The sequence below is a fragment of the Piliocolobus tephrosceles genome, chromosome 1, assembly GCF_002776525.5.
Source record: "Piliocolobus tephrosceles isolate RC106 chromosome 1, ASM277652v3, whole genome shotgun sequence".
In the NCBI taxonomy this organism is placed as follows: Eukaryota; Metazoa; Chordata; class Mammalia; order Primates; family Cercopithecidae; genus Piliocolobus; species Piliocolobus tephrosceles.
In genome coordinates, this window is record NC_045434.1 from 12,269,769 (window position 1) to 12,294,745 (window position 24,977).

General features: G+C 39.0%; 1 protein-coding gene and 1 non-coding gene across 2 annotated transcripts in view; one reads left to right on the top strand and one right to left on the bottom strand.

Annotated features, from left to right (window-relative positions):
* Positions 1-24,977, top strand: part of ERO1B (endoplasmic reticulum oxidoreductase 1 beta) — a 69,241-nt gene that overhangs the window by 6,344 nt on the left and 37,920 nt on the right. Inside the window, exons 2-4 of the mRNA XM_023216203.1 lie at positions 6,214-6,333; positions 23,352-23,435; positions 24,753-24,794. Coding sequence (XP_023071971.1) covers positions 6,214-6,333; positions 23,352-23,435; positions 24,753-24,794 — 246 coding nt within the window. The remainder of the gene's footprint in view (positions 1-6,213; positions 6,334-23,351; positions 23,436-24,752; positions 24,795-24,977) is intronic.
* On the bottom strand, positions 8,815-9,004 carry LOC111545345. The gene has a single exon (XR_002732411.1). It is a non-coding gene; the product is annotated as a U2 spliceosomal RNA (small nuclear RNA).

Consider the following 24,977-nt stretch of genomic DNA (forward strand, 5'->3'; position numbering starts at 1 on the left):
TCCCCCCCCCCCCCCCCCCCCCCCCCCCCCCCCCCCCCCCGCCTTATACATGAGCTCCAGCCAAATTGGCCTCCCTGTTGTTCTTAAACACGGCAGATACGTTCTTGCCTCAAAGCCTTTGTACTGTTTTTTCTCCCTAGCACCCTCTTTTCTCGTGTATTCATGTGATTTGCTTTGTTAGATTTCTGCTAAAGTGTCACTTTATCTGACATGTCTCTTGTCTTAAATGTCCCTGAGCATACAAATATAAAAGAGAAACCTTCTATCCTCACCACATTCCTGTCACCCTTTGCTTAAAACTCCCCAATGGCTTCTTGTCTCACATGGTGTAATCCAAAAATATATTTGGTCTTTATTTCTGATTCCTGACACAGAGCCCTTAAAACCCTTGGAATTTCTTGAGTCATAGGAGTGCCTTTTGTTACTCATAATGAGCCCCTTTCAATCACACTTGTGTTTATAGTAATGAAATGACTTAAGACAGGGACCCTACATAGCTTCAGGATGGGGGGCTGGTCACCACAAGGACCCAAGTGATTAGAAAATTGAAACTTTTGGCCCCACCAACCTCCAGGAAGGGGAGAGGTGGGTGCTGGAGATTAGCTCTGTAAGAACTCTTGGACAACTAGATTTGATGAGTTTCTGGGTGGGGAACACATTGACTTATTGGGAGGGTGGCATGTTGAGAGAGGGCAGGGAGGCTCTGCACATCCCTCTGCCTTAGTAGCTTGCCCAATGCATCTCTTCCATTTGGTTGTTACTGAATTGTATCCTTTATAATAATTGGTAACTGTAAGTAAATTGTCTTTCTGAGTTCTGTGAACCATTCTGGCAAATTATCAAACCTGCAATGGAAGTGCTAAGAACCCCCAACTGATAGCCAGTCAGAAGAACAAGTGGCTCAGGACCTGAGATTTGTGTCAGGAGTGGGGCCATCTTGTGGGACTCAGCCCTTAATTTGTGGGTCTGCACTGATGGTGGATAGTGTCAGGATTGAATTATTGGACACCACCCAGTTGGTCTCAGAGTTGGAGAATCGGTTGGTGTGATAAAATAACTCAGATTCAGTAAAAGCTAAAATCTTACAGTGGTCTAATTCTCCTTGCCTATTGCATAGTCCTCCTTATTCCTCACAAACACGGGGCAAGCTTACTGCTTAGGATCTTTGCACTCACTCCCGATGCCTGGAGTGCTGTCCCCCCCGATACCTGCATGTCTTGCTCCTCGCCAAAATTTCATTGACACCTTCTGTAACTGTCCCGTTTTAAATGGTTAGCAGCCCCAGTTCTGCAGTCTGTTTCCAGTCCCTAGGTTTCTTCTATATCACTTTATTACCATCTGACATTCTGTACTTTGTTCATTCATTTTGCACCCCCTTTTCCCTATGAGAATGTAAACTCCTTGAGGGCAGAGATTTTTGTCTTTTTTTTTTTTTTTTTTTTCTAATTTTATATGCCCAGCACTTAAAACAGTGCAAATGTTATGTTGGGCCTCAATAAATAGGCTGAATTAATGAATAAGTGAATGGAAGATAGATGCAAATAAATTATTCAGAATGAAATCTAGAGAGACAATGGGACAATAAATATTAAAGAGAACTTAAGATACCTGGAGAATAGAGGGAGAATGTCTAATATGTCTAATTGGAGTTCTAAAATAATAGAATAGGGAAGAAGCAGTATTGATTTCTGCAGATCAGTATGAAGAAGATAACCTAACAGAAAAGTGAATCAAAGATATAAATAGATATTTTACACAAGAAGAAATATAAATGTCTCGTAAAACATATGAACATTGTACGTTGTTTGTGCAAATAAGAAAAAAGATAACTTTTCATGCTAACTAGATTGGCAAAAATTAAAGCATAGATTAATGTTAAATATTGGTGAGGATATGGGCTGGCACAGTGGCTCACACCTATAATCGCAGCACTTTGGGAGGCCGAGGCGGGCTAATCACTGGAGGCCAGGAGTTTGAGACCAGCCTGGCCAACATGTTGAAACCCTGTCTCTACTAAAAACACAAAAATTAGCTGAGCGTGGTGGTGTGTGCCTGTATTCCCAGCTACTCGGAAGGCTGAGGCACGAGAATCACCCCTTGAACCCAGGAAGTGGAGGTTGCAGTGAGCCAAGACTGAGACCCTGCACACTTGCTTGGGTGACAAAGGGAGACTATGTCTCAAAAAAAAAAAAAAAAATTCATGGGGGTAGAGCTCAACAGTAGCCCCCGTTGATTGGGGGGGGGGGGGGGGGGCTGGTAAATTGGTACAACTGTTTTGGGAATCATTTTGCCATTTCCTGAAAAAGCTGAACATATACTTACAGCAGTTCCATTCCTAAGCATACAACCTGGAGAAACTCTTTTTTTTTTTTCTTTTGAGACAAGGTCTGGCTCTTTTCCCCAGGCTGGAGTGCAGTGGTGTGATTTTGGCTTACTGCAACCTCGATCTCCTGGGTTCAGGTAATCCTCCCACCTCAGCCTCTTGAGTAGCTGTGACTATAGATGCTCACCACCAGACCTGGCTAATTTTTGTACTTTTATAGAGACAGGATTTCGCCATGTTGCCCAGGCTGGTCTCAGTTCTCCTGTGTCCACCTCCCAAAGTGCTAAGATTACAGGTGTGAGTCATTGTGCCTGGCCCAACCTGGAGAAACTCTTGCATGTGTTTTTATACCAGGATATATGTCCCAAACCGTTTGTGTAGCAGTGTTCTTTAGCCAAACCTGAAAACAATCTAAATATGGATTGCGGTAATTTTCTATTGCTGTTGTGACAAATTGCCACAAATATAATGACTTAAAACAACATAAATTTATTATGCTGTGGTTCTGGGGGCCAGAATTCTGAAAATGGGATTTACAGGGTTAAGATCAAGATGTCAGCAAGGTTGCATTTCCTTCTGGAGGCTCCTTTTCAAGCTTCTAGATATTGTTGTGATTTTTGGCTTATGGCCTCTTTATTCCTTCATCTTCAGAGCCAGCAGTATGGCATTTTCCAGTCTCTCTCTGACTCTGACACTCCCGCCTTCCTCTCTCATGAAGAACTTTGTAACTACACTCGTCTCACCTGAATAATCCACTATAGTCTTCCCATCTCAAGATCCTTAAATTCATCACATCTTTCAAGTCCCCTTTGCCATGCAAAAATAATATATTTCCATATTTCAGGAATTAGGGACATCTTGGGGGTGGGGCATTCTGTCTACTATATACATCAAGAGTAGAATGGATAAATTATGATAGTCTAATAAAATGTAACACTTGCAACAGGGAAAATGAATGAGGTACTGCAAAATTCATCATCAGAGATGCCATAATAAAGTGTTAGCAAAAGAGGCACATCCCAGAAAAATTCACACATTAGATTCCATTAACATTAAAGTTCAGAAACGGGGGCCAAAAACCTCAAGCATATTGTTTAGGGATGCATTACCAGAAAAGGAAAAATTGATAACAAAAACAAGATTTATTTCTACCTTTACGGAGAGGGAGGTAGATGTAATTAAAGAGGAGCTTAAAGGATACTGGCACTATTTATTTCTATTTTTTATTTTTTTCCTAGGATTCAGGGGGTACTTGTGCAGGTTTGTTACATGGGTATAGGGAATTTTTCAGCTCTTGTCCCCCTCTCTCCTCACCTTTTGGGGTCCCCAGTGTTGTTTCCTTCCTTATGTTCACGTATACTCATTGTTCGCTCCCACTTATAAGCGAGAACATTACAGTATTTGATTTTCTGCTTTTGCATTAATTCACTTAGGGTAATGGCCTCCAGCTGCATCCATATTGCTGCAAAGGACATTACTTCTTTTTTTTAAATGGCTACTTAGTATTCCGTGGTGTACATGGACCACATTTTCTTTATTCCATCCACCGTTGATGGGCACTTGCCTACATGATGATTGCATGACTTCACTACCATGAGTAGTGCAGTGATAAACGTTCAAGTGCAGGTGTCTTTTTGATATAATGATTTCCTTCGGGTAGATAGATACCCAGTAGTGGGATTGCGGGGTCAAATGATGGTTCTACTTTTAGTTCTTTGATAAATCTCCATATTGTTTTTCATAGGTGTTGAACTAATTTACAGTCCCACCAACAGCGTATAAGCCTTCCCTTTTGTCCACATCCTTGCCAACATCTGTTTTTCTGTTTTACTTTTTAATATGGTACTGGCAGTATTTAGAAGCTTTTAGTGACGCACAGGTTTCTGTCTCAGTAGTCTTTTAAAGGTTATAAATATGTACATGTCAACTTCGTGAACCCATACCCTACCACAATTAAAATGTTTTAAAGAAGTAAAATATGGTGCTTTATAAACTAAAAGTCAACAATTTAAGAAAAATTTACAAGAAATAACAAAAAAACTCAAGCATATTGTTTAGGGATGCATTACCAGAAAAAGAAAAACTGATAACAAAAACAAGATTTATTTCTACCTTTAGGGAAAGGGAGATAGATGTAATTAAAGAGGAGCTTAAAGGATACTGGCAGTATTTACTTTGTTATTTAATTATATATATATAATTATATGTATATATTATATATATATCAGTAGATAAAATATTTTTAAAACCTAGAGAGCTTGTTGGTTTGTATTTTTTTCCTGTTTAGGGGCTAGCATTTGAAGTCTTTACAAACATATTTCAGACTGCGTGGGAGCGGAAAGAAAAAAACAGAACTCGCTGTCTTGTAAGTAGTAAGTGAGAGCAATGGAATGAAATTTGGGAGTTAGCGATAGGATCCTAGTGAGTCGGACAGCAAAGTAAATATAACTCTAGAGCCAAAATTCTGATAATGATCACTTATCTCAAGATAATATAGCCCTAACTCTGTGGAAGGGAGTCTGGGGACACATTTATACTCCTAGGGAGGGAGAATGAGAATGAAACAGCTTGCAAGGACCGGTTTCCATTTTCTGACCATTATTCGCATATATTCCTCCTAGGGACCATATGAATAACCTTTAACAGGCTGAGACCCATTTCTTGTTTTTTGAAAATTTTAGTTGTAAGTTCATATGCAGTTGCAAGAAATAACATGGAAATCCCATATACTACTCTTTATCTGTTTATCCCAATGGTAACATCCTGTAAACATGTAGTTCAGTGTTATAACTGGGACATTGACAGTGATAGAATCTACTGATCTTACTCAGATTCTCCCAGTTATCCTTGTTTTGTTGTGTGTGTATGTATTAGTGCCATACAATCTTATCACATACATAGGTTCATGTATTCACCATCACAGTCAAAATACTGAACAGTTTCGTCACCATAGATATTCCTCCTGTTGCCCTTTTACAACCACACTATTTCCTTCCTACCCTACCTATCCCACGTTCCATCCCCTACCCTAGTCCCTAATCCCTGGCAACAAATACTATGCTTTCCATTTCTAAATTTTTTTCATTTAAAAAGTGTTCTGTAAATGGAATCATATAGCGTGTAACCTTTTGGCTTGCTTTTTCATTCAGGATAATTCCTGGAAGATAAATCCAGATTGTGCCTATCAGTCAATGAGTTCCATTTTTAATTTAGCCGAAGATTGTTTTATGGAATTTTGGGACTCTACATTCACTTCGGAAATACCAATTTCTCTTCTTGGATTAGCAAATAATCTTTGAATAGTGGATAAGATCATAGATTTTAAAGTCTGATAGATTGGGAATAAGTTCCATTTCTATTCTGGAAAACTTACTATAAGGCTACTAAACCTAAATTTCCTTATATGTAATATGAAGATTATAATACCTCATTCATGGAATACTTTTAAAGAGGAAATGAGATAATATGAAGCTCTTAATACTGTGCCTATCATGTAAGCATTCCATAAATGGCCGCTAAAGGAAAGATAAAAGACATGGGTTACTACAGCAGTATCATTACAGTCTGTGACTTCTAGGTTAGGTTGGGAAGATATTGCCTTCATATTCCAGTGGCCACTTGGATTTCAAATATGTTTAAGTAGAGGAAGGAGAATTCAATAATCTTCAAGTGCCAAAGAAAAATGTTCTTCCAAATGGGTATAGCTGATCTTTCTACTGTTTTTTATTTCATTGACCACAGTAAAAAGTAAATTGACTGCTTTAATATTATATCTTAATCAGCAAGTACTGGCTAATTTGAATGAATACATTACATTTTTATATAATAGTATAGATTTGTTAAGGTTGAAACATCAGTAGTTTACATATTTTAAATTATATAAATTCTAGGTCACTGGAGTTCTGGATGATTGCTTGTGTGATATTGACAGCATCGATAACTTCAATACCTACAAAATCTTCCCCAAAATAAAAAAATTGCAAGAGAGAGACTATTTTCGTTATTACAAGGTAAGGTTTTAATTTTGTATTCTGTTGATATCAAAGGTTTATATGTGACCTTTATGATCCTTTTGGAAACCCATTTCAGTTCCTCTCAGCACCCTGTGTATATCTTTCATCATTGAATTTATTATGTATCACAGTGAAAACTTATCGATCTTTTTAAACAGTACAAATCTTAGCCCCCTTCCTTTGTATGGGGAGTTCCTCATTTTTCAGTTTTGGTTTTGAGGCAGAGACTCCTCTCTCTACAGAAACTGAAAATGCCACAGACTTATTTTGTCAGCCTCTCTTATAATATAGTTCTGCCATCTGGGCACACCTCCTCAGCCTTTGAGTTGTTCTGATGGCAGTGTGCTAGCATTGTTAGCAGTGCACAGTACTGCAGCAGCATCTTTGTTGGACGTCTTTCTGAAAGGGCTGGCAAAACAGGCTGAGACTTCAACTAGACCACTACCAATAGTAATGCTCCAGAATTGGTTCTTAAATCTAATAATAGTCTACTCTAGACCTTTACAAAATAGCTAGTGATCGTTTAAAGGCAGCAGCAATCTTTAAATATAGCAGTAAGGCAATATTCAAAAGAACAGTGTTTTAAATTTTAGAACAACATTTTATTTTGTTTTATTTTACTTTATTTTATTTTTTATTCTTCTTCTTATTTTTGAGATGAAGTCGCACTCTGTCGCCCAGGCTGGAGTGCGGTGGTACAATCTCAGCTCACTGCAACCTCCACCTCCTGGCTTCAAGCAATTCTTCTGCCTCAGCATTCTGAGTAACTGGGATTACAGGCGTGCACCACCACATGCAGCTAGTTTTTGTATTTTTAGTAGAGACAGGATTTCGCCATATTGGCCAGGCTGATCTCAAACTCCTGACCTCAGGTGATCCACCTACCTCGGCCTCCCAAAGTGCTGGGATTACAGATGGGAGTCACTGTGCCCGACCTAAATATATCTATTTTATTATTTAATAATATATGTATGTTTTTGTTTTTGCTTTTTTTAGAGACAGGGTCTTGCCATGTTTGCCCAGGCTGATCTCGAATTCCTGGCCTCAAGTGATCAATCGATCGATCTATCTATATTTTTGTTTCCTAGGCTTAGGTCAGCTAAATTAATTTTTTTTTTTTTGTTTTTTTTAGACAGAGTCTTGCTCTGTCACCCAGTGCAATGGTGCAATCTCAGTTCACTGCAACCTCCGCCTCCTGGCTTCAAGCGATTCTTCTGCTTCAGCCTTCTGAGTAGCTGGGATTATAGGCGTGCGCCACCACACCTGGCTAGTTTTTGTATTTTTAGTAGAGACAGGGTTTTGCCATATTGGCCAGTCTGGTGTCAAACTCCTGACCTCAGGTGATCCACTTGCCTCGGCCTCCCAAAGTGCTGGGATTACAGGTGTGAGTCACTGTGCCCGGCCTAAATATATGTATTTTTATTATTTAATAATATATGTATGTTTTTGTTTTTGCTTTTTTTAGAGATAGGATCTTGCCATGTTTGCCTGGGCTGATCTCAAATTCCTGGCCTCAAGTGATATCTCTCTCTCTCTCTCTCTCTATATATATATATATATAAATCTAGTTATATATATAATATATATGTTTACATATAATGTTTATATATATATATATATATTTTTTTTTTTTTTTCCCTAGGCTTAAGTCAACTAAATTAAATTAAATTTTTTTGTTTTTTTTTTCAGACAGAGTCTTGCTCTGTCACCCAGGCTGGAGTGCAGTAGTGTGATCTCAGCTCACTGCAACCTCTGCCTCCTGAGTTCAAGCAATTCTCCTATCTCAGCCTCCCGAGTAGCTGGGATTACAGGTGCCCATCACCACGCCTGGCTAATTTTTGTGTTTTTAGTAGAGATGAGGTTTCACCATGTTGGCTAGGCTGGTCAAATTAAATATTTTTGAGGATTAAAAAAAATCTAGTATCTTGTGCAGAAAGATAACAAATAAGAGAATTAAAGATTTTGGGGGCCGGGCGCAGTGGCTCAAGCCTGTAATCCCAGCACTTTGGGAGGCCGAGACGGGTGGATCACGAGGTCAGGAGATCGAGACCATCCTGGCTAATATGGTGAAACCCCGTCTCTACTAAAAAATACAAAAAACTAGCCAGGCGAGGTGGCGGGCACCTGTAGTCCCAGCTACTTGGGAGGCTGAGGCAGGAGAATGGCGTAAACCCGGGGGGCAGAGCTTGCAGTGAGCTGAGATCCGGCCACTGCACTCCAGCCTGGGCGACAGAGCGAGACTCCGTCTCAAAAAAAAAAAAAAGATTTTGGGACACAACTCTCTTTCTTGTCAGTACCAGGAATATCCAAAAAAGGTGATGAATGTTTCTCCTCTATACAAAATCCTTTAGGAAAGCATATTTCATGAATTTATTTCAAAGAGTAATCTATACCTAAATAAACTATTGAGTGTCTGTTACTCTAGGCGTTTTACATACAAATAAGACATGTGCTGCTGCTTTTTTTTTTTTTTTTCTGGAGGAGTGCACCATTTCTGGAAGTACTGCAGTATCAGATCAATGCGTGGAGTGGATGCAGCAAGCTCCTATTCCATCTCCCTACTCCCAAAAGCCATAAATATATCGTTCTCGGATCGAGGACGTATCAGATGTTAAACTGATGAGAACAGATACTACACTTGATCTTAGCCAAAAGGCCGAGAAGCAATGGGAGAGACAGGTGCTTCTTTAAATTCCCACCACTAAATCTATAAATCTAAATGCATTTGTAGCTGCTTTCTCTTGTTTCTTTTTTTACTATTACATTGAACTATATGAAATTTTTACTTTTATATTTCAAAAATGCTTGAACATGCCAGTTTCATATGGCTCAATGTAATACAATGGAGGAAGTGTTTCTTGTATCAAAGACCATCTCTTCACAAGAGGTCCAGTTCACATCTCTACATAATGTTATGTCCCTCACTCTTTCACTCCTTCACTTTGGGTTTATATCTTCTGTTTCTCTGTCCGTAGCAGGCTTGGTCAATGGAAGTACTCCAATATTTGAATGTTTGAATGAATATCTCATTTAATCTTCACACCAAAATTTTCTCAATATTAGCCACATTTTTCAAACAAAGAAGTAATAGTTTAGTTATTCCAGGTAGGGTATTTTTGTTGGCTAACAAACAAAACAGAAGTTTTATTAAGAAAAGATGTGGAGTAGCTAACAAAATTGAAAGATAAGCTGAGGAAGCATACTTCAGAAAAGATAAAACTAAAGCTGGAACTAATGACCATTTTCTTTAAGGAATCACTGGAATTTTGGATCAAATTAACTATTTTCCCATGTTTCCCAAACTTTATGCAAGAGTTGTATTTCTGTCCAGGTAGGATCATATGACCCACTGGACCAAAAGAAGGAAGGACACCTTGGTTGACAGTCTCATTTGCATGAGTGAAAGTGGAGTCATTGTTTCCCAAAGGGAAATTAGGGACTGTTACCAAAGAAGGAATAATGGAAGTTAGTTAGGCAGAAATGACAGTGTGGCTCTTGGCTACTCAACAAACTCTCTCATTCTTCCTCTTACACATGCAGTTTGAAAATGTTCTGATCAACACAGTGAACTTATTCCATATGCAACCAAAACATACTCATACCCTCTCACAGGGGAGGGTTAATGCCATGATCTAGTTAATGCATTCAGCTGTAACTCTAGGATATTTGGGTGATATCTACTCCTCTTTTTGTTCGGTCAACCTATAAAAGAAAGAAAAAGGAATATACTCTACTCAATATACTCTACCTACAGCAGTGGCAAAAAAAGGAAAGCTTTAGAAAGAAAAAGCTAAGAGAAGAGGTTAATTTAATTTATTATTATTATTATTTTATTATTATTATTATTATTAAGACAGAGTCTTGCTCTGTCACCCAGGCTGGAGTGCAGTGGTGCGATCTTGGTTCGCTGCAACCTCAGCCTCCCAGGTTCAAGCGATTCTCCTGCCTCAGCCTCCTGGGTAGCTGGGACTACAGGCCCACACCACTACACTTGGCTAATTTTTATATTTTTAGTAGAGACGGGGTTTCACTGTGTTGACCAGGCTGGTCCACAACTCCTGACCTCAGGTGATCCACCCGCCTTGGCCTCCCAAAGTGCTGGGATTATAGGCATGAGCCACCATGCCCAGCCAAAAAGAGGTTAATTTTAAACACATATCACATACATACTTATGATTCAGCAAGCAAGGTGGAGGTAACAGTCCACCTTTACGCAGCTGGGCAGTTGGCTGCTATAGCTGGTGTTTCTGACTTCTCTTTTTTGCTTCTTATTCCATTCCTTTATGCACTAAATATTTATTGAATGATTAATTTGTGTCAGGTTCTATGGATACAGTAGTGGATAAGACAAAACTTTTCTGATAAGAGAGACAGTAAACAAATAAACAATAAGATATAATTTCAGATGCTTATAAGGTAAGTTCTATCGAGAAACGTAAAGTAGGAGAGAATGAATATTGGAGAATTGGAGGGTGGGAGAGGTAGGTAGCCCTACATTAAAGAAGGTATTTGGGAAAATAAAGTATTTATGCTAATGTGACGTTTGAGCAAAGTCCTACCTAATGCGAAACAGCCATCAGAGGGTTTGGGGAAAGAACATTCTGGGGAAAAGAGGTAGAATACCAAGTAAATGATCTTGAGATAGGAATAAGCTTGGTGTGTTGAACGGGCAGAAAGCTGGTATAGCTGGAGGAAAGTGAATGAGAGGGAGAGTTGGAAATATAGGTAGGGACCAGGTTTAAAAAACAATAGAACCTTATTGACCATGTAAGGATGCTGGATCTTATTTTAAGCAGGATAAGAAACTACTAAAGGGATTTTTGTGCAAAAAAGACTGTAAGGGTAGAAGACAAGAAATAGAGGAACCATTTGGGAGACTATTGTGTTAGTTCATATAAAAACAATACAGATTTGGCATAGAATGCTAGAGCTGAAAAATGTAGAAAATGATCAAATTAGGGTTGTACACAAAAGGTAACACCAGCAAGCTTTTCTGATGGATTGAGTGTGAAGTATGATGATAGAAATGAATCAAGGATGATGCCTAAGTTTTGAGTGCACATGTACAAGTGCAAATATACATATATGTAAAATCATGACTAAATAGATTTTATTCCAAGAATGCAAGGATGATTCTTGCATTGATGTTGATCATCAGCAAAATTCAGTATGTGCTCCTGATTTTTAAAATAATAAGAATGATGTATATTTCTTAATATGATAATTTCAGTCCTAACATCAGCGTACCTAACATGTCTTGCATATAGGGAAACACTAGAGGAATTCTCAGTTAGGTCAGGAACCAAGACAAGGATACCCACTATCTCCATTCACTGTTGGATATACCGTCCGACACAGTCAAATAAAAAAAACAACTATCCAAAGTGATGGCTCTGATTAAAAAAAGAAAAGAAGAAGAAGAAGAAAGAAAAAAATAACTAGAGTCATAAAATTTTATTTTACTTTTTTTTTTTGTATAAATTTAAGGGGTACAAGTGCAGTTTTGTTACATGGATATATTGCCTAGTGGTGAAGCCTAAGCTTTTAATGGAACCATCACCCGAATAGTGTGCATTGTACCCCTTATGTAATTTCTCATCCCTTACTCCCCTCCCACCCTTCTTTTTTTTGGAGACAAGAGTCTCACCTTTGTTGCCCAAGCTGGAGTGCTGTGGTGTGACCTTGGCTCACTGCAATCTCTGCCTCCTGGGTTCAAGTGATTCTCCTGCCTTAGGTCTCCCAAGTAGCTGGGACTACAGGTGTACGCCACCACGCCCGGCTAATTTTTATATTTATAGTAGAGACGGAGTTTCACCGTGTTGGCCAGGTTGGTCTTGAACTCATGATCTCAAGTGATCTGCCCACCTTGGCCTCTCAAAGTGCTAGGATGATAGGCATGAGCCACCATGCCTGGCCCACCCCACCCTTCTGAGTCTCCGGTGACTATTACTCCACATTCTATGCCCATGTATACACATTATTTAGCTCCTCCTTATAAGTGACAATGGAGAGGCATACAGATTTTAAAGGAATAAGTATCACTATTTTCATTTATAAATGAAAAATGTTGTCTGGGCATGGTGGCTTCTGCCTTTGGGAAGGCTGAGGTAGGTGGATCACTTGAGACCAGGAATTCGAGACTAGCCTATCTAACATGGCAAAAACCCTGTCTTCACTAAAAATATAAAAAATTAGCTGGGCATGGTGGCGCGTGCCTGTAATCCCAGTTACTAGTCAGGGGGTGGGCAGAGGCATGAGAATTGCTTGAAACCGGGAGGTAGAGGTTGCAGTGAGCCAAGATCATGCCACTGCACTCCAGCCTGGGTGACAGACTCTATCTTAAAAATAAAAAAATATAGATACATGAAAAAAGTTATATGTAAAAAATGCAAAAGAATCAATAATAAAATGAAAAACAATAAAACATATATCAATATAGCAAGCCATAAACTTGATATACAGAAAAATCAGTATCTTCATAAATGTAAATAATAACCATTTAGAAGTTGTAACAGTAAGGAAACCACCATTTACATTAGCAATGAAACCAGGCATGGTGGTGCATGCCTGTAGTCCCAGCTACTCGGGACACTGAGCTGGAAGTATCGCTTGAGCCCAGGAGGTCGAGACAAGTCTGGGCAACATAGCGATGCTACTGACTCAAAAAAAAAAAGCAAACAAAATAAAACAAAAAATATATTAGCAATAAAACAGATAAGGTATATAGGAATAAGTACATCAAGAAGTATGCAAAACCTAAAGGAGGAAAGCTTTAAAACATTCTTGAAAGACACAAAAGTAGATTTGAACAAATGGAAAGATATCCTTTGTAGCTTAACAGTTTTAATTCTCCCCTAGTTAATATGTAAATTTAATGTGATCCTAATAAAAATACTGAATTTTGGCCTGGCACAGTGGATAACACCTGCAATCTCAGCACTTTGGGAGCCGAGATGGATGGATCACTTGAAGTCGGGAGTTCGAGACCCACCTGGCCAACCTGGTGACACCCCATCTCTACTAAAAATACAAAAAATTAGCCAAGTGTGGTGGAGTGTGCCTGCAATCCCAGCTACTTGGGAGGCTGAGGTTGGAGAATCGCTTGAACCTGGGAGGTGGAGGTTGCCATGAGCCAAGATCATGCCACTACACTCCAGCCTGGGTGACAGAGTGAGACTTCATCTCAAACAACAACAACAAAAAAAAAACCTAAGTTTTTGTTTATTTTCCTGGAGCTAGACAAGTTGTCACAGGTTAGGTTCTCTGAGAAGCATATTCTGAGACAGCGATAAGTGTACAAGAGCTTAGTTAGGGACTACTCTTGGGACCAACAGTTTGGGGAAGGCAGGGAATGAGGATTGGGCAAAGGGAGAAGTCAAGCTGTGATGCAGCCTCAGTGGAAACCTCAGGTAAGCCTGTGGGGAATTCTTAAGATGGAGTAACACTTCCGAGTTAGTTGTCCCCATCTGGGGCAAAAGGTCTAGGCCTTTATATCTCTCCATCAGTTTGTCATTGGATGAAGGCCACCATTGGAAATAAGGATCCAATCTTGGGTAAGGTGGCTCTTTTCACCCAAGGTTGTCTGCCTGCAACATTTCCGCAGCTAGGGTAATTATAACCCCTTTATTCTTGAAGAGTGATCTGAGTAGTATGGTACAGTGTCTACCACAGTACATTCATTGCACCATGTATTTCTCTTGCTGAAATAAAAAATTAGCTTTACATTTAGCAGCTTAAAACAACAAGGCTGGGCATGGTGGCTCACGCTTGTAATCCCAGCACTTTGGGAGGCCAAGGCTGGTGGATCATTTGAGGTCAGGAGTTCAAGACCAGCCTGGCCAACATGGTGAAACCCCGTCTCTACTAAAAATGCAAAAAAATTAGCTGGCCAGTAGTGGCGTGCAACTGTAATCCCAGCTACCTGGGAGGCTGAGGCAGGAGAATCACTTGAGCCTTGGAGGCAGAGGTTGCGGTGAACTGAGATCGCACCACTGCACTCCAGCCTGGGCGACAGAGCGAGACCCTGTCTCAAAAAAATAAACAAATAAACAAACAAAAAAAGACTGAAAAGATGCCATTTCAGGAAGACCTAAAGAGTGTGAGAAAGCAAGCAATGTGGATATCTGGGGAAAGAGCATTTTTGTATGAGGTAGAGATCCAGCTTCATTCCTGTGATTGTGAATATCCAGTTTTCCCAACACTTTATTAAACATCCCAACACTTTATTAAACAGACTGTCCATTCCCGATTGTGTGTTCTTGGCACTTTTGTCAAAAATCAATTGACCATACACACTTGGGATTCTTAGGTTTATTTTTGGGCTTCCTAACTTGTTCCATTGGTTGATGTGTCTATTTATATGCCAGTACCATGCTGTTGTGATTACAGTAACTTTGTAATATATTTTGAAATCACAGTGTGCAATGAGTCCACCTTTGGTTTTTTTGCTCATGATTGCTTTGGCTATTCAGAGTCTTTTCTGGTTCCATACAAATTTTAGGATTGTTCTTTTTGTTTGTTTGTTTTTGTTTTTTTTTTGAGACAGGGTCTTGCTCTTTTGCCTGGGCTGGAGTGCAGTGGCACAATCATAGCTCACTGTAGCCTTGAAAACCTTGAACTGTCCCAACTGATCCTCCCACCTCTGCTTCTTAAAGTGCTGGGATTACAGATGTGATCTGCTGTGCCTGGCTGGATTGTTTTTTATATGTCTTTAAAGAAATGATATAGGAATTTTGATAGGAATTGCATTGAATCTGTAGATCACTTTAGATAACATGAACATTTTAACAATTCTTCCAATCACTGAATATGGGATATCTTTCCACTTATTTGTGTCTTCAGTTTCTTTCATTAGTATTTTAGTTTTTAGTGCATAGATCTTTCACCTCCTTGGTTAAATTTACAACTATTTCATTTCTTGATGTTATTGTACATATGATTGTTTTCTCAATTTTGGGGGGGGGATTTTCATTGTTAGTGTATAGAAATGCTATGGACTTTTGTATGCTGACATTGTAACCTGCAACTTTGCAGAATTTATCACCAGTTTTTTACTGGATTTTTTGGTGGTCTTTACAGTTTTCTATGAGATCATGTCATCAGCAAACAGATATTTTCATTTCTTTTTCTATATAGATGTATTTTATTTCTTTTTCTTGCCTTATTGCTCTGACTAGAACTTCCAGTACTATGTTGAATAGAAGTGGCGAGAGTGGGCATTCTTGTCTTGTTTCTAATCTTAGAAGAAAAGCTTTTCAGTTTTCACCATTGAGTATGATGTTAGCTGTGGGTACATGACCTTTATTATGCTGGGGTACATTTTTTCCATACCTTATTTTTTGGGGGTAGTTTTTATGAAAGGATGTTGAATTTTGTCATATGCTTTTTCTGCATCTATCAAAATAATCATGTGGCTTTTTTCTTTAATTTTATTAATGTGTATTATTTTTATTGATTTATGTGTGTCAAACTACCTCTTGCATTTCTGGGATAAATCTCACTTGATGATGGTGAATGATCTTTTTAATATGCTGTTGGATTTGGTTCACTAGTATTTTATTGAGGATTTTTGCATTTTTGTTCATCAGGGCTGTTGTCCTGTAGTTTCCTTTTTTTTTTTTTTTTTTTTTTTTGGTAGTGTCTTTGGCTTTGGAATCAGGGTAAATACTGACTTTCTAAAATGAGTTTGAAAGTATTACCTTCTCTTCAATTTTTTTTGAAAAGTTTGAGGATTTATTGCTATTCTTTATATGTTTGGTAGAATTCATCAGTGAAGCCATGAGATGAAGTCCTGGTCTTTCTTTTTTCTTTTTTTGAGAGTAAGTCTTGCTCTGTTGCCCAGGCTGGAGTGCAGTGGCACGATCTTAGCTCATTACAACCTCCATCTCCTGGGTTCAAGTGATTCTCCTGCCTCAGCCTCTCGAGTAGCTGGGATTATAGGCCCACGCCACCCCATCCAGCTAATTTTTGTATTTTTAATAGAGACAGGGTTTCACCATGTTGTTCAGGCTGGTCTTGAACTCCTGACCTGACCTCAGGTGATCCACCTGCCTTAGCCTCCCAAAGTGCTGAGATTACAGACATGAGCCACTGCGCCCAATGCCTGATCTTTCTTTGATAAAATACTTTTTATTGAATCAATCTCCTTAATTATTATTGGCCTATTCAGATTTTCATTACTTCCTTACTCTGGCTTTGGTAGGCTGCATGTTTCTAGTAATTTCTTCATTTCTTCTAGGTTATCCAATTTATTGGAATATAGTTGTGATTAGTAGTCTCTTTTTCTTTAATATCAGTTGTAATGGCTCCTCTTTAATTCTGATTTTGTTTGCATCTTCTCTTTTTCTTTGTTAGTCTAGCTAAAGGTTTGTCTGTTTTGTTTATCTTTAAAAAAAAACTTTGGTTTCGTTGATTACTGATTTCTAGTTTCATGTTATTGTGGTCAGGGAAGATACTTCATATGATTTCAGTGTTCTTAAATTTGTTAAGACTTGTTTTGTGGCCTAACGTGATCTACCCTGGAGAATGTTCCATATGCACTGAGAAGAATGTATATTCTGTTACTGTTGTATGGAATATTCTATAAATATCTGGCAGGGCAATTTGGTCTAAAGTGTAGTTCAGTGTTTCCTCATTGATTTTTTTTTTTTTTTTCTGTCTAGGGATCTAATGTTGAAAGTGGAGTATTGAAGTCTTATTGTATTGCAGTTTATCTCTCTCTTCAAAGCTATTAATATTTGCTTTATGTATTTACATCTTCTGAAGTTGGGTGCATGTTTATGTAGTTTTTGTAACTTCTTGATAATTTGACCCCTTTATCATTTGTAATGACCTTCTTTGTCTCTTTGTACATGTTTGACTTAAAGTCTGTTTTGTCTGACATATGGGTAGCTATCCCTGTTCTTTTGGTTTCTAGTTGCATAGAATATCTTTTTCTATCTTTTCAGTCTGTGTGTATCCTTAAGAGGTGAAGCAAGTCTTTTATAAGCAGCATATAATTAGGTCTTATTTTTTAACCCATTCAGCCAGTTGATGGCTTTGGATTGGATAATTTAATCCATTTGCATTCAAAGTAATCGTTGACAGGTAAGGACTTACTATTGCCATTGTTAATTGTTTTGTTGTTGTTGTTGTTGTTGTTCATCTGTAATTCCTTTATTCTCTCCTCCTCTCTTGCTGTTTTCCTTTGTGGTTTGATGACTTTTTTGTAGTGGTATGCCTTGAATCTTTTATCTTTTCTGCAGCTACTAAGGGTTTTTGCTTTGTAGTTACCATGAGACCTACATACATCTTACGTTAGTGGCAGGCTATTTTCAGCTGATACTGACTTAACTTTGATCACTTGCATAAATGCTATACTTTTACTCCCCTCCCCACCCACCCAATTTGGTTTTACGGATGTGTCTTATATCGTGTATAGTTTGCATAGTGTATTATAGCTATAGTTATTTATTTTTAATATTTTGTCTTTTAACTTTCCTATTAGAGATATAATTGATATTTACACCACCACTACAGTATAATAATGTTCTGAGTTTGACTGTATGCTTACTTTTACTAGTGAGTTTTATGTTTTCATATTTATTTATTTTTGTTGAGATGCAGTCTCACTCTGTCACCCAGGCCGGAGTGCAGTGGCACAATCTTGGCTCACTGCAACCTCTGCCTCCCAAGTTCAAGTGATTCTCCTGATTCGGCCTCCTGAGTAGCTGGGATTACAGGCACACACCACCAAAAGTACAATTTTTGTACCTTTTTTTTTTTAGTAGAAATGAGGTTTCACCATGTTGGCCAGGCTGGTCTTGAATTCCTGGCCTCAAGTGATCTACCTGCTGGGCCTCCCAAGTTGCTGGGATTACAGGTGTGAGCCCCTGTGCCCGGCCATTTTCATATATTTTTAATATTTCTAGTTGGCAACATTTTTCATCAGCTTAAAGGATCCTTTTAGTATTTTTCATAAGGCAGGTCTAGTGGTGATAAATTCCCTTACCTTTTGTCTGAGAAAGTTTTTATTTCTCCTTCATTTTTGAAGAACAGGATCACTGAATATAGTATTTTTGGTTGACAATTTTTTTTTTCTTCCTTTTCTATCAGCTTTTTGAATCTAACATTCCACTCCTTTCTGGCCTACAAGGTTTCTGTTGAAAATTTTGCCTGTAATTTATTGGAAGTTCCCTTGTTTGTAACAACTCACTTTTCCCTTACAGCTTTCAATATTTTCTCTGTCTTTAACTTTTGACAATTTGATAATAATGTCTCTTGGTGTGTGAGTCTCTTCAGATTCCTCCTAACAAGTTTTCATTGAACTTCCTGGATCTGGCTGGGTTTTTGTTTTTTGTTTTTTTGCTTCATTTTGTTTCTTTTTTTTTTTTCTTTCTTTCTCTCTCTCTCTCTCTCTCTCTCTCTCTCTCTCTCTCTGTCCTTTCTTTCTTTCATCATAAGCAAGCTAACATAGGGGGATCTGGCTTTCTGTTTCCTTCCCCAGACTTGGGAAGTGTTTTGCCACTTTTTCTTTGAATTTTTTTTTTTTGTCCGTTTTTTTCTTTCTTCTCCTTCTGGTAATCTGATAATGTGTGTAATTCTGCTTGGTGGTATCCTATGAGTCCCTTAGGCTGTCTTCATTCTTTTTCATTCTTTTTTCTTTTTGTTCCTCAGATTGGATGATTTCCAGTGAACTGTCTTCAAGTTTGCTAATCCTTTCTTCTGCTTGATCTAGTCTGCTGTTGGACCCTTCTATTGAATTTTTTTAGTTTGGCTATTGTGTTCTTCAGCTCAATGATTTCTGTTTGGCATTTTTAAAATATTTTTACCTCTTTGTTGACATTCTTAGTTTGTTCATGCATCACATTCCTTACTTCAGTGAGCATCTTTATGACTCCTTTTAAATGTCCTATTAGGTAAATCACATATCTTCATTTCAGTAGGGTTGGCTTCTAATTGAGATTGTCTTTTTTTTTTTTTTTTTTTTAGCATAATATTTCCCTATTTCTTCATTTTTCTTAAGGCACATAGGGTGCTGTCCCTTCTGTTTAGGCTCAAGGAGGTTTATTCTTTATTTGCTACATAGGCTCCTAGATACTGGCTTATTAGAAGCCAAAGCTGTGGGGAGTTGCTGGAAAGGCTGCCAAGATTTTGGCTTGAGGAACTAGAATAATGGAGTTACTGTTTACTCAGATGGTGAATATTACTAGAAGAAGTAATTCTTCATTTTTCTTAACTCTGTTTTGGTTTCTGTGTATTATATAAAAGAACCACCTTCTCTAGTCTTGTTAGACTGGTCTTATGTAGCAGGTGTTTCTTCCCAGTCAGCCTGGGCAGTATTCTGGTTCCTGAGAGCTTTGTGCTTGTCCAGCCTGTCTTTGTTCGTAGTGGCCTCCAAGAAATTAGAGTCAAGTTGTACTATTGCCTTGAGAGGGGTGGTATAGAAGCCATTCCCTTGGGATATGACTAGAGGTATTGGGATGTTAGATGTATGCTTTGGTTTCTTCTTTCCTTGCAGAGAAGCTGAAAGCCAGAGTTTATCTCCCACTGATTCCGCTCTGCACCAAGGAGAGCGTCTGAGGCAGATGTCTGTATTATTGATCTAACTGCTGACTTTTAACCTGGAGGAGATAGCTGCTGAATATTTATTTGCAAGTTTAAAAGTCACCTGTTTGTTCTCAGTGGTCTAGGAGACTCAGGAGTGTAGAGCTTCATCAACTCCCAGAGCTAGGTGATTTAGCAGCCTGTCCCTCCAGTGAAGGCTATGAAAGTTGGGGTTCTCGACGTGTTCAAAAACTTTTTGTGGCGAGTTTGAAGACCTGGAATTATTGCCAGAGCCTGCAGGGAAAAAGGTGCAGGAAGCCTACTCTACTTTTTGGGCCAGCAGGTCTCATGCCTCCCTAGTAGGGGGAGACTTCTGATCTGAAGCTATTACTGAAGCAAGCCAGGAGGAAGGCACAGGGAGTGTTGACTTTCCTTTTCAGGAATGGGGAGGTCCCCCACCTCCTTCCACCGGGAGGTTGTAGGAATTTATCTCTAGAGCACATGGAGGCAGAAGGCATGAGAAGTGCTGTCTCTTCCATTCGTGCTGGCAGAGATTTCAGGGCTGGGATTATGTCTGGAGCAAGCCAGGGAAGGAGGTGCAGAGAGTGCTCACTCTCCTGTTCAAGCAAGAAGTCTCACATGCACCTTGCAGGGGTAACCTTTTGGTCTGGAGTTCCCTGAAGCAAACCAGGGAAGAAGACACAGGGAATGTTCCCTTCTCTTTCTAGTCATGGAGAGGTCCCCTTGCCTCCTTCTAATGAGAGGTTGCAGAAACTTATCTCAGGAGCAAGCCAGGGAAGAAAGCACAGAGAGTGCTGTTCCTCCTGTTCTTGCTGGCAGAGGCCTCCCGTCTCTTTCCAAGGAGAGAACGTATGGCTAGGATTAGCACCTGAAGTAAGCCAGGGGAGAAGAAGGCACATAGAGTGCTGTCCCTTCCGTTTAGGCTTAAGGAGGTTTATTCTTTATTTGCTACCTAGGTTCCCGGATAATGGCTTGTTAGAGGCCAGAGCCTCAGGGAGTTGCTGGAAAAGCTGCCAAGATTTTGGCTTGAGGAACTAGAATAATGGAGTTGCTGTTTACTCAGATGGTGAGAATTACTAGAAGGGAGGGAGTACAGTTTTGGATATGTTAATTTTGAGGTACCTATGAATGCCCTATCCAGGAAGAGATAATCAAGGAAGCACGTGGGTATACAGGCCAGAAGCTCAAGGGAGGTGTCCAGGCTGAGAACTTGCAGTCCCCAAATGTGCCATGCTGTTTTAAGGTTCTTTGTTTATGCACATCCTGCCCCGCTGCCTATAAATCTCCCTCAAACACTTCTAGTCATACCCATGTTACATATTACCAAAAGTCGGAGTTGATCACCCTCTCCTCTATGTTGCCAATCTCTACCTATTTTTGCCTTCTTGTCTGTAATATAGATATTGTTTACTTAACCATATTAATTAGGTGTCTACTATGTATTATACCACTGTTCTAAGCACTAAGGATAAGATAATGCAAAATTCTGATCCTTATGATGGTAGGAGGTGCAGACAATAAATAAGCAGATAACATTCAGGTAGTGATAAGAATGTAAAACAGTACGTTGGGATAGAGGTTGCATACTGAACACTACTTTAGCAAGCCTGGCCAGTAATGGTCTCTCTGCTGAGGTATGACATGTGAGAGAGACTTGAATGAGGTGAAAGAGTGAGCCATCATAAGATCTGGAGGAACAATAATACAGGCAGAGAGGACAGCAAATATAAAGACCTTGAGGCCAGGCATTGTGGCTCACACCTATAATCTCAACACTTTGGGAGTCTAGGTGGGTGGATGGCTTGAGCCCAGGAATTCCGGCCCAACCTGGGAAACATAGTGATATCTCATCTCTACTTAAAAAAAAAAAAAAAAAATTAGCCAGGCATGGTGGTACATCTGTGGTCCCAGCTGCTTGGAAGGTTGAGGTATGAAGATCGCTTGAGCCCAGGAGTTTGAGGCTGCAGTGAGCCAGGTTTGTGCCACTGCACTCCAGCCTGAGTGACAGAGCAAGACACTGTCTCAAAAAAGAAAAAAAAAAAAAAAAGATAAAGACCGACCGGGCACAGTGGCTCACACTTGTAATCCCAGCACTTTGGGAGGCCAAGGCGGGCAGATCACCTGAGGTCGGGAGTTCGAAACCAGCCTGGCCAATGTGGCGAAACCCTGTCTCTACTAAAAATACAAAAATTAGCCAGGCGCGGTGGTGGGTGCCTGTAATTCCAGCTACTTGGGAGGCTGAGGCAGGAGAATTTCTTGAACCCAAGAGGCAGAGGTTGCAGTGAGCCGAGATCACACCATTGCACTCCAGCCTGGGTGACAGAGTGAGACCCTGTCTCAAAAAATAAAAATAATAAAGACCTTGAGACACAGGGAGCCTGGTGTGTTCCCTCCCAGCAAGGCCAGTGTGGCCAGAGGAGCATAATAGAGGTCAGAGAGGTAGGCCAGAGGCCAGGTTATGGAGGGCCTTGCGGAGCTTGCTGCAGAGTTTATAAACTCTAAGGGTGATGGAAGCCACAGGAAGGTTTTGAGGAGGGATTGATATGATCTGACTTGTTTTAAATAGAAAACCGTAGTTGCTATATGGAAATAGAAGTAGAAGCAGGGAGACTATTGCAATAGTGTAGGCAAGAGGTAGGTGGTGAAAAATGGAAAATGAATTGTTTGATGGGGTACAAGAAAAGGGAGGAAAGAGAACAAAACCTAGATTTTGGCATGGGCAATCTGCAAGTCCTATTGAATTACTGTCTTCCTGTAATGTGTAGAATAGGAAAATCCAGAGTTTTTACCATGGTTAAAATGTCCTGCATGATCTGTCCCTTGTTTACCTCCATCCTTGTTCTCTACCACCCTCCCCCTTCTACGTTAAACATCAGCCCAACTGGTGTTTTTTAGCTCACATAACTGTCCAGGCTTTTTATGGCCTCATCCAAATGCACACTTCCTCCATCCTAAAATATCACCGCCTCAGAGGTCTCCATCTGCCAGCCCCACTATTACAATTCTCTGGATTTTCTTTGTAGCCCTGACTACAACTTGTATGAAACATACAAATATTTAACTTGTTTCCTTCAATAGATTTTTAAGTTCCAGAGGGAGAGGGGAATTCTTTTTCTGTCCATTTTTTTTCACCCAGAGCCTAACCAGTGCCTGACACATAGTGGATGCTCAGTTCTCATTCGTTGAATAAATGGGTGCATGAGAGAACTGTCATTAATAAGATAACATCAGGAGGCTGGAAGACATTAAAGTAGTTCTAAATGCTTTCTCTGTCACCCAGGCTGGAGTACAATGGCATGATCTAGCTCGTTGCAGTCATTTTAAATTCTGAACCATATAGGTGCCACTAGGATAGGAAGTATTCCTTCTTCTTCATCGCCATGTCACTGGTGTCCAACACAGTGACACTTTGAGAACATCCCGTAACTATAATATCAGTTTACTAACTTTAATTTATTCTTTCTTTCAAGGTTAATCTGAAGCGACCTTGTCCTTTCTGGGCAGAAGATGGCCACTGTTCAATAAAAGACTGTCATGTGGAGCCCTGTCCAGAGGTATAATAAATAAAACAGCAGGGCAAAGCCAATTTTCTCATGAACTTTTAGAAAAGCATAACCTCTGTTTTATTTCAGGCTAATGTCAGTGGATTTGGACATGTCAGCAAATTCACATGCTCTCAGCTTTCTCCTTTAGAACCAGATTTTTGAAGATTCTATACTTGACACCGAAATGGGTTTGAAGACACTTGTATCCAGTGATACTAGTGATCGAATGTGGAAATATAGTCTTATTCTAAAATGGAAGGAAAATCAGAGGCCTGTTCTAGGATTGGATCTGCAGTTGTCTTTTGTTTCATGCTTTATTGAATCAGCATCTTGTTTCATAGGAAAAAAACAAAATAAAAATAAGCTATTGGACCCTATTTCAAATTTATAGTGATTTAATTGGGGAAATTTCAGGCTTGGAATTAGATTTTCACTTGGCCTTGTTATATTTACATTTTTTTAAAACCTATGCTTAATACCAAGAGAATGCTACATTTTAGACTTTGATTTTTGATATCTAACATAATTAATTATATTCCTTTCCTTCAACAGTAATTAGCTGAAGCTTTGTTTTCCTTTCACTTTCTGCTTTTCTTACCTAATCAGTCTAGTTTGTTTTCCTTAAAAATCTCCACCAATGTCCTTCCTAAAGGGAATATTCTTTAAAAATTTATAATATTCAGTTTCCTTTAAGAACAAAATATGTATTAAGTATTTTGTTTAAAGTTCTGTTTGATAAACCAGTTGTAATAATTCAGATACATTTATTAAAGCCTAACACTAATTATTGGCCTTGTGAAAAAGAATGTTCCAGCTACACACATTTCTCCCATCGGTAAACCCTAGATTAGATTGGTAAAGTCTAGGTTAATCAGGGCCAAAAAAAGCCTTCTAGTAATCCAAGATTGCCTACGCTTTATTAGAGCAGAGGTTAAAATTGCACATAATACATTGCAAATAATTTTGAACTTTTAAAACTTTCTTTTCTATGGTAACAAAGTTTGTGGAAGAAGTGATCATCAGTGTTTTTAACCTAAATTATATAAACTATAAAAAATACTGCAATAAGAGTTATTAGAGCTGCTTTTGGCTTTCTGACTTTGTGTATATCATTCAGTTTTCTATACTTTGATTTATAAGTCTGTATATTGGGATAACACTTTTACCTTATGAGAGAGTGTGAAAACAGAATTTGAGCGAATGTATATTTGCCTCTCATAGAATAAAATACTTGATGAATTAGAGCAATGCATTGACAATTTGTGAAGAAATTCCAAAAACAATAAAGATCACTTTTTAAATTTTTGTTTTTCTTGTTTTTTTAAGAGTAAAATTCCAGTTGGAATAAAAGCTGGGCATTCTAATAAGGTAAGTCCCTCCTCTTCCTTGAGCGTTTCTGCTTTACATGTGAAACTTACCATTTGCTGACTGACGGTGGCTGTAATAAAGAACCATATTATGGTTAGTTGGGAATGGAGACATTTTGCCTCAGAATTCCAAATCCCTAACTCTTGCATCAAGCAGATGGGTTGTACATTCCTAGATTCTTTT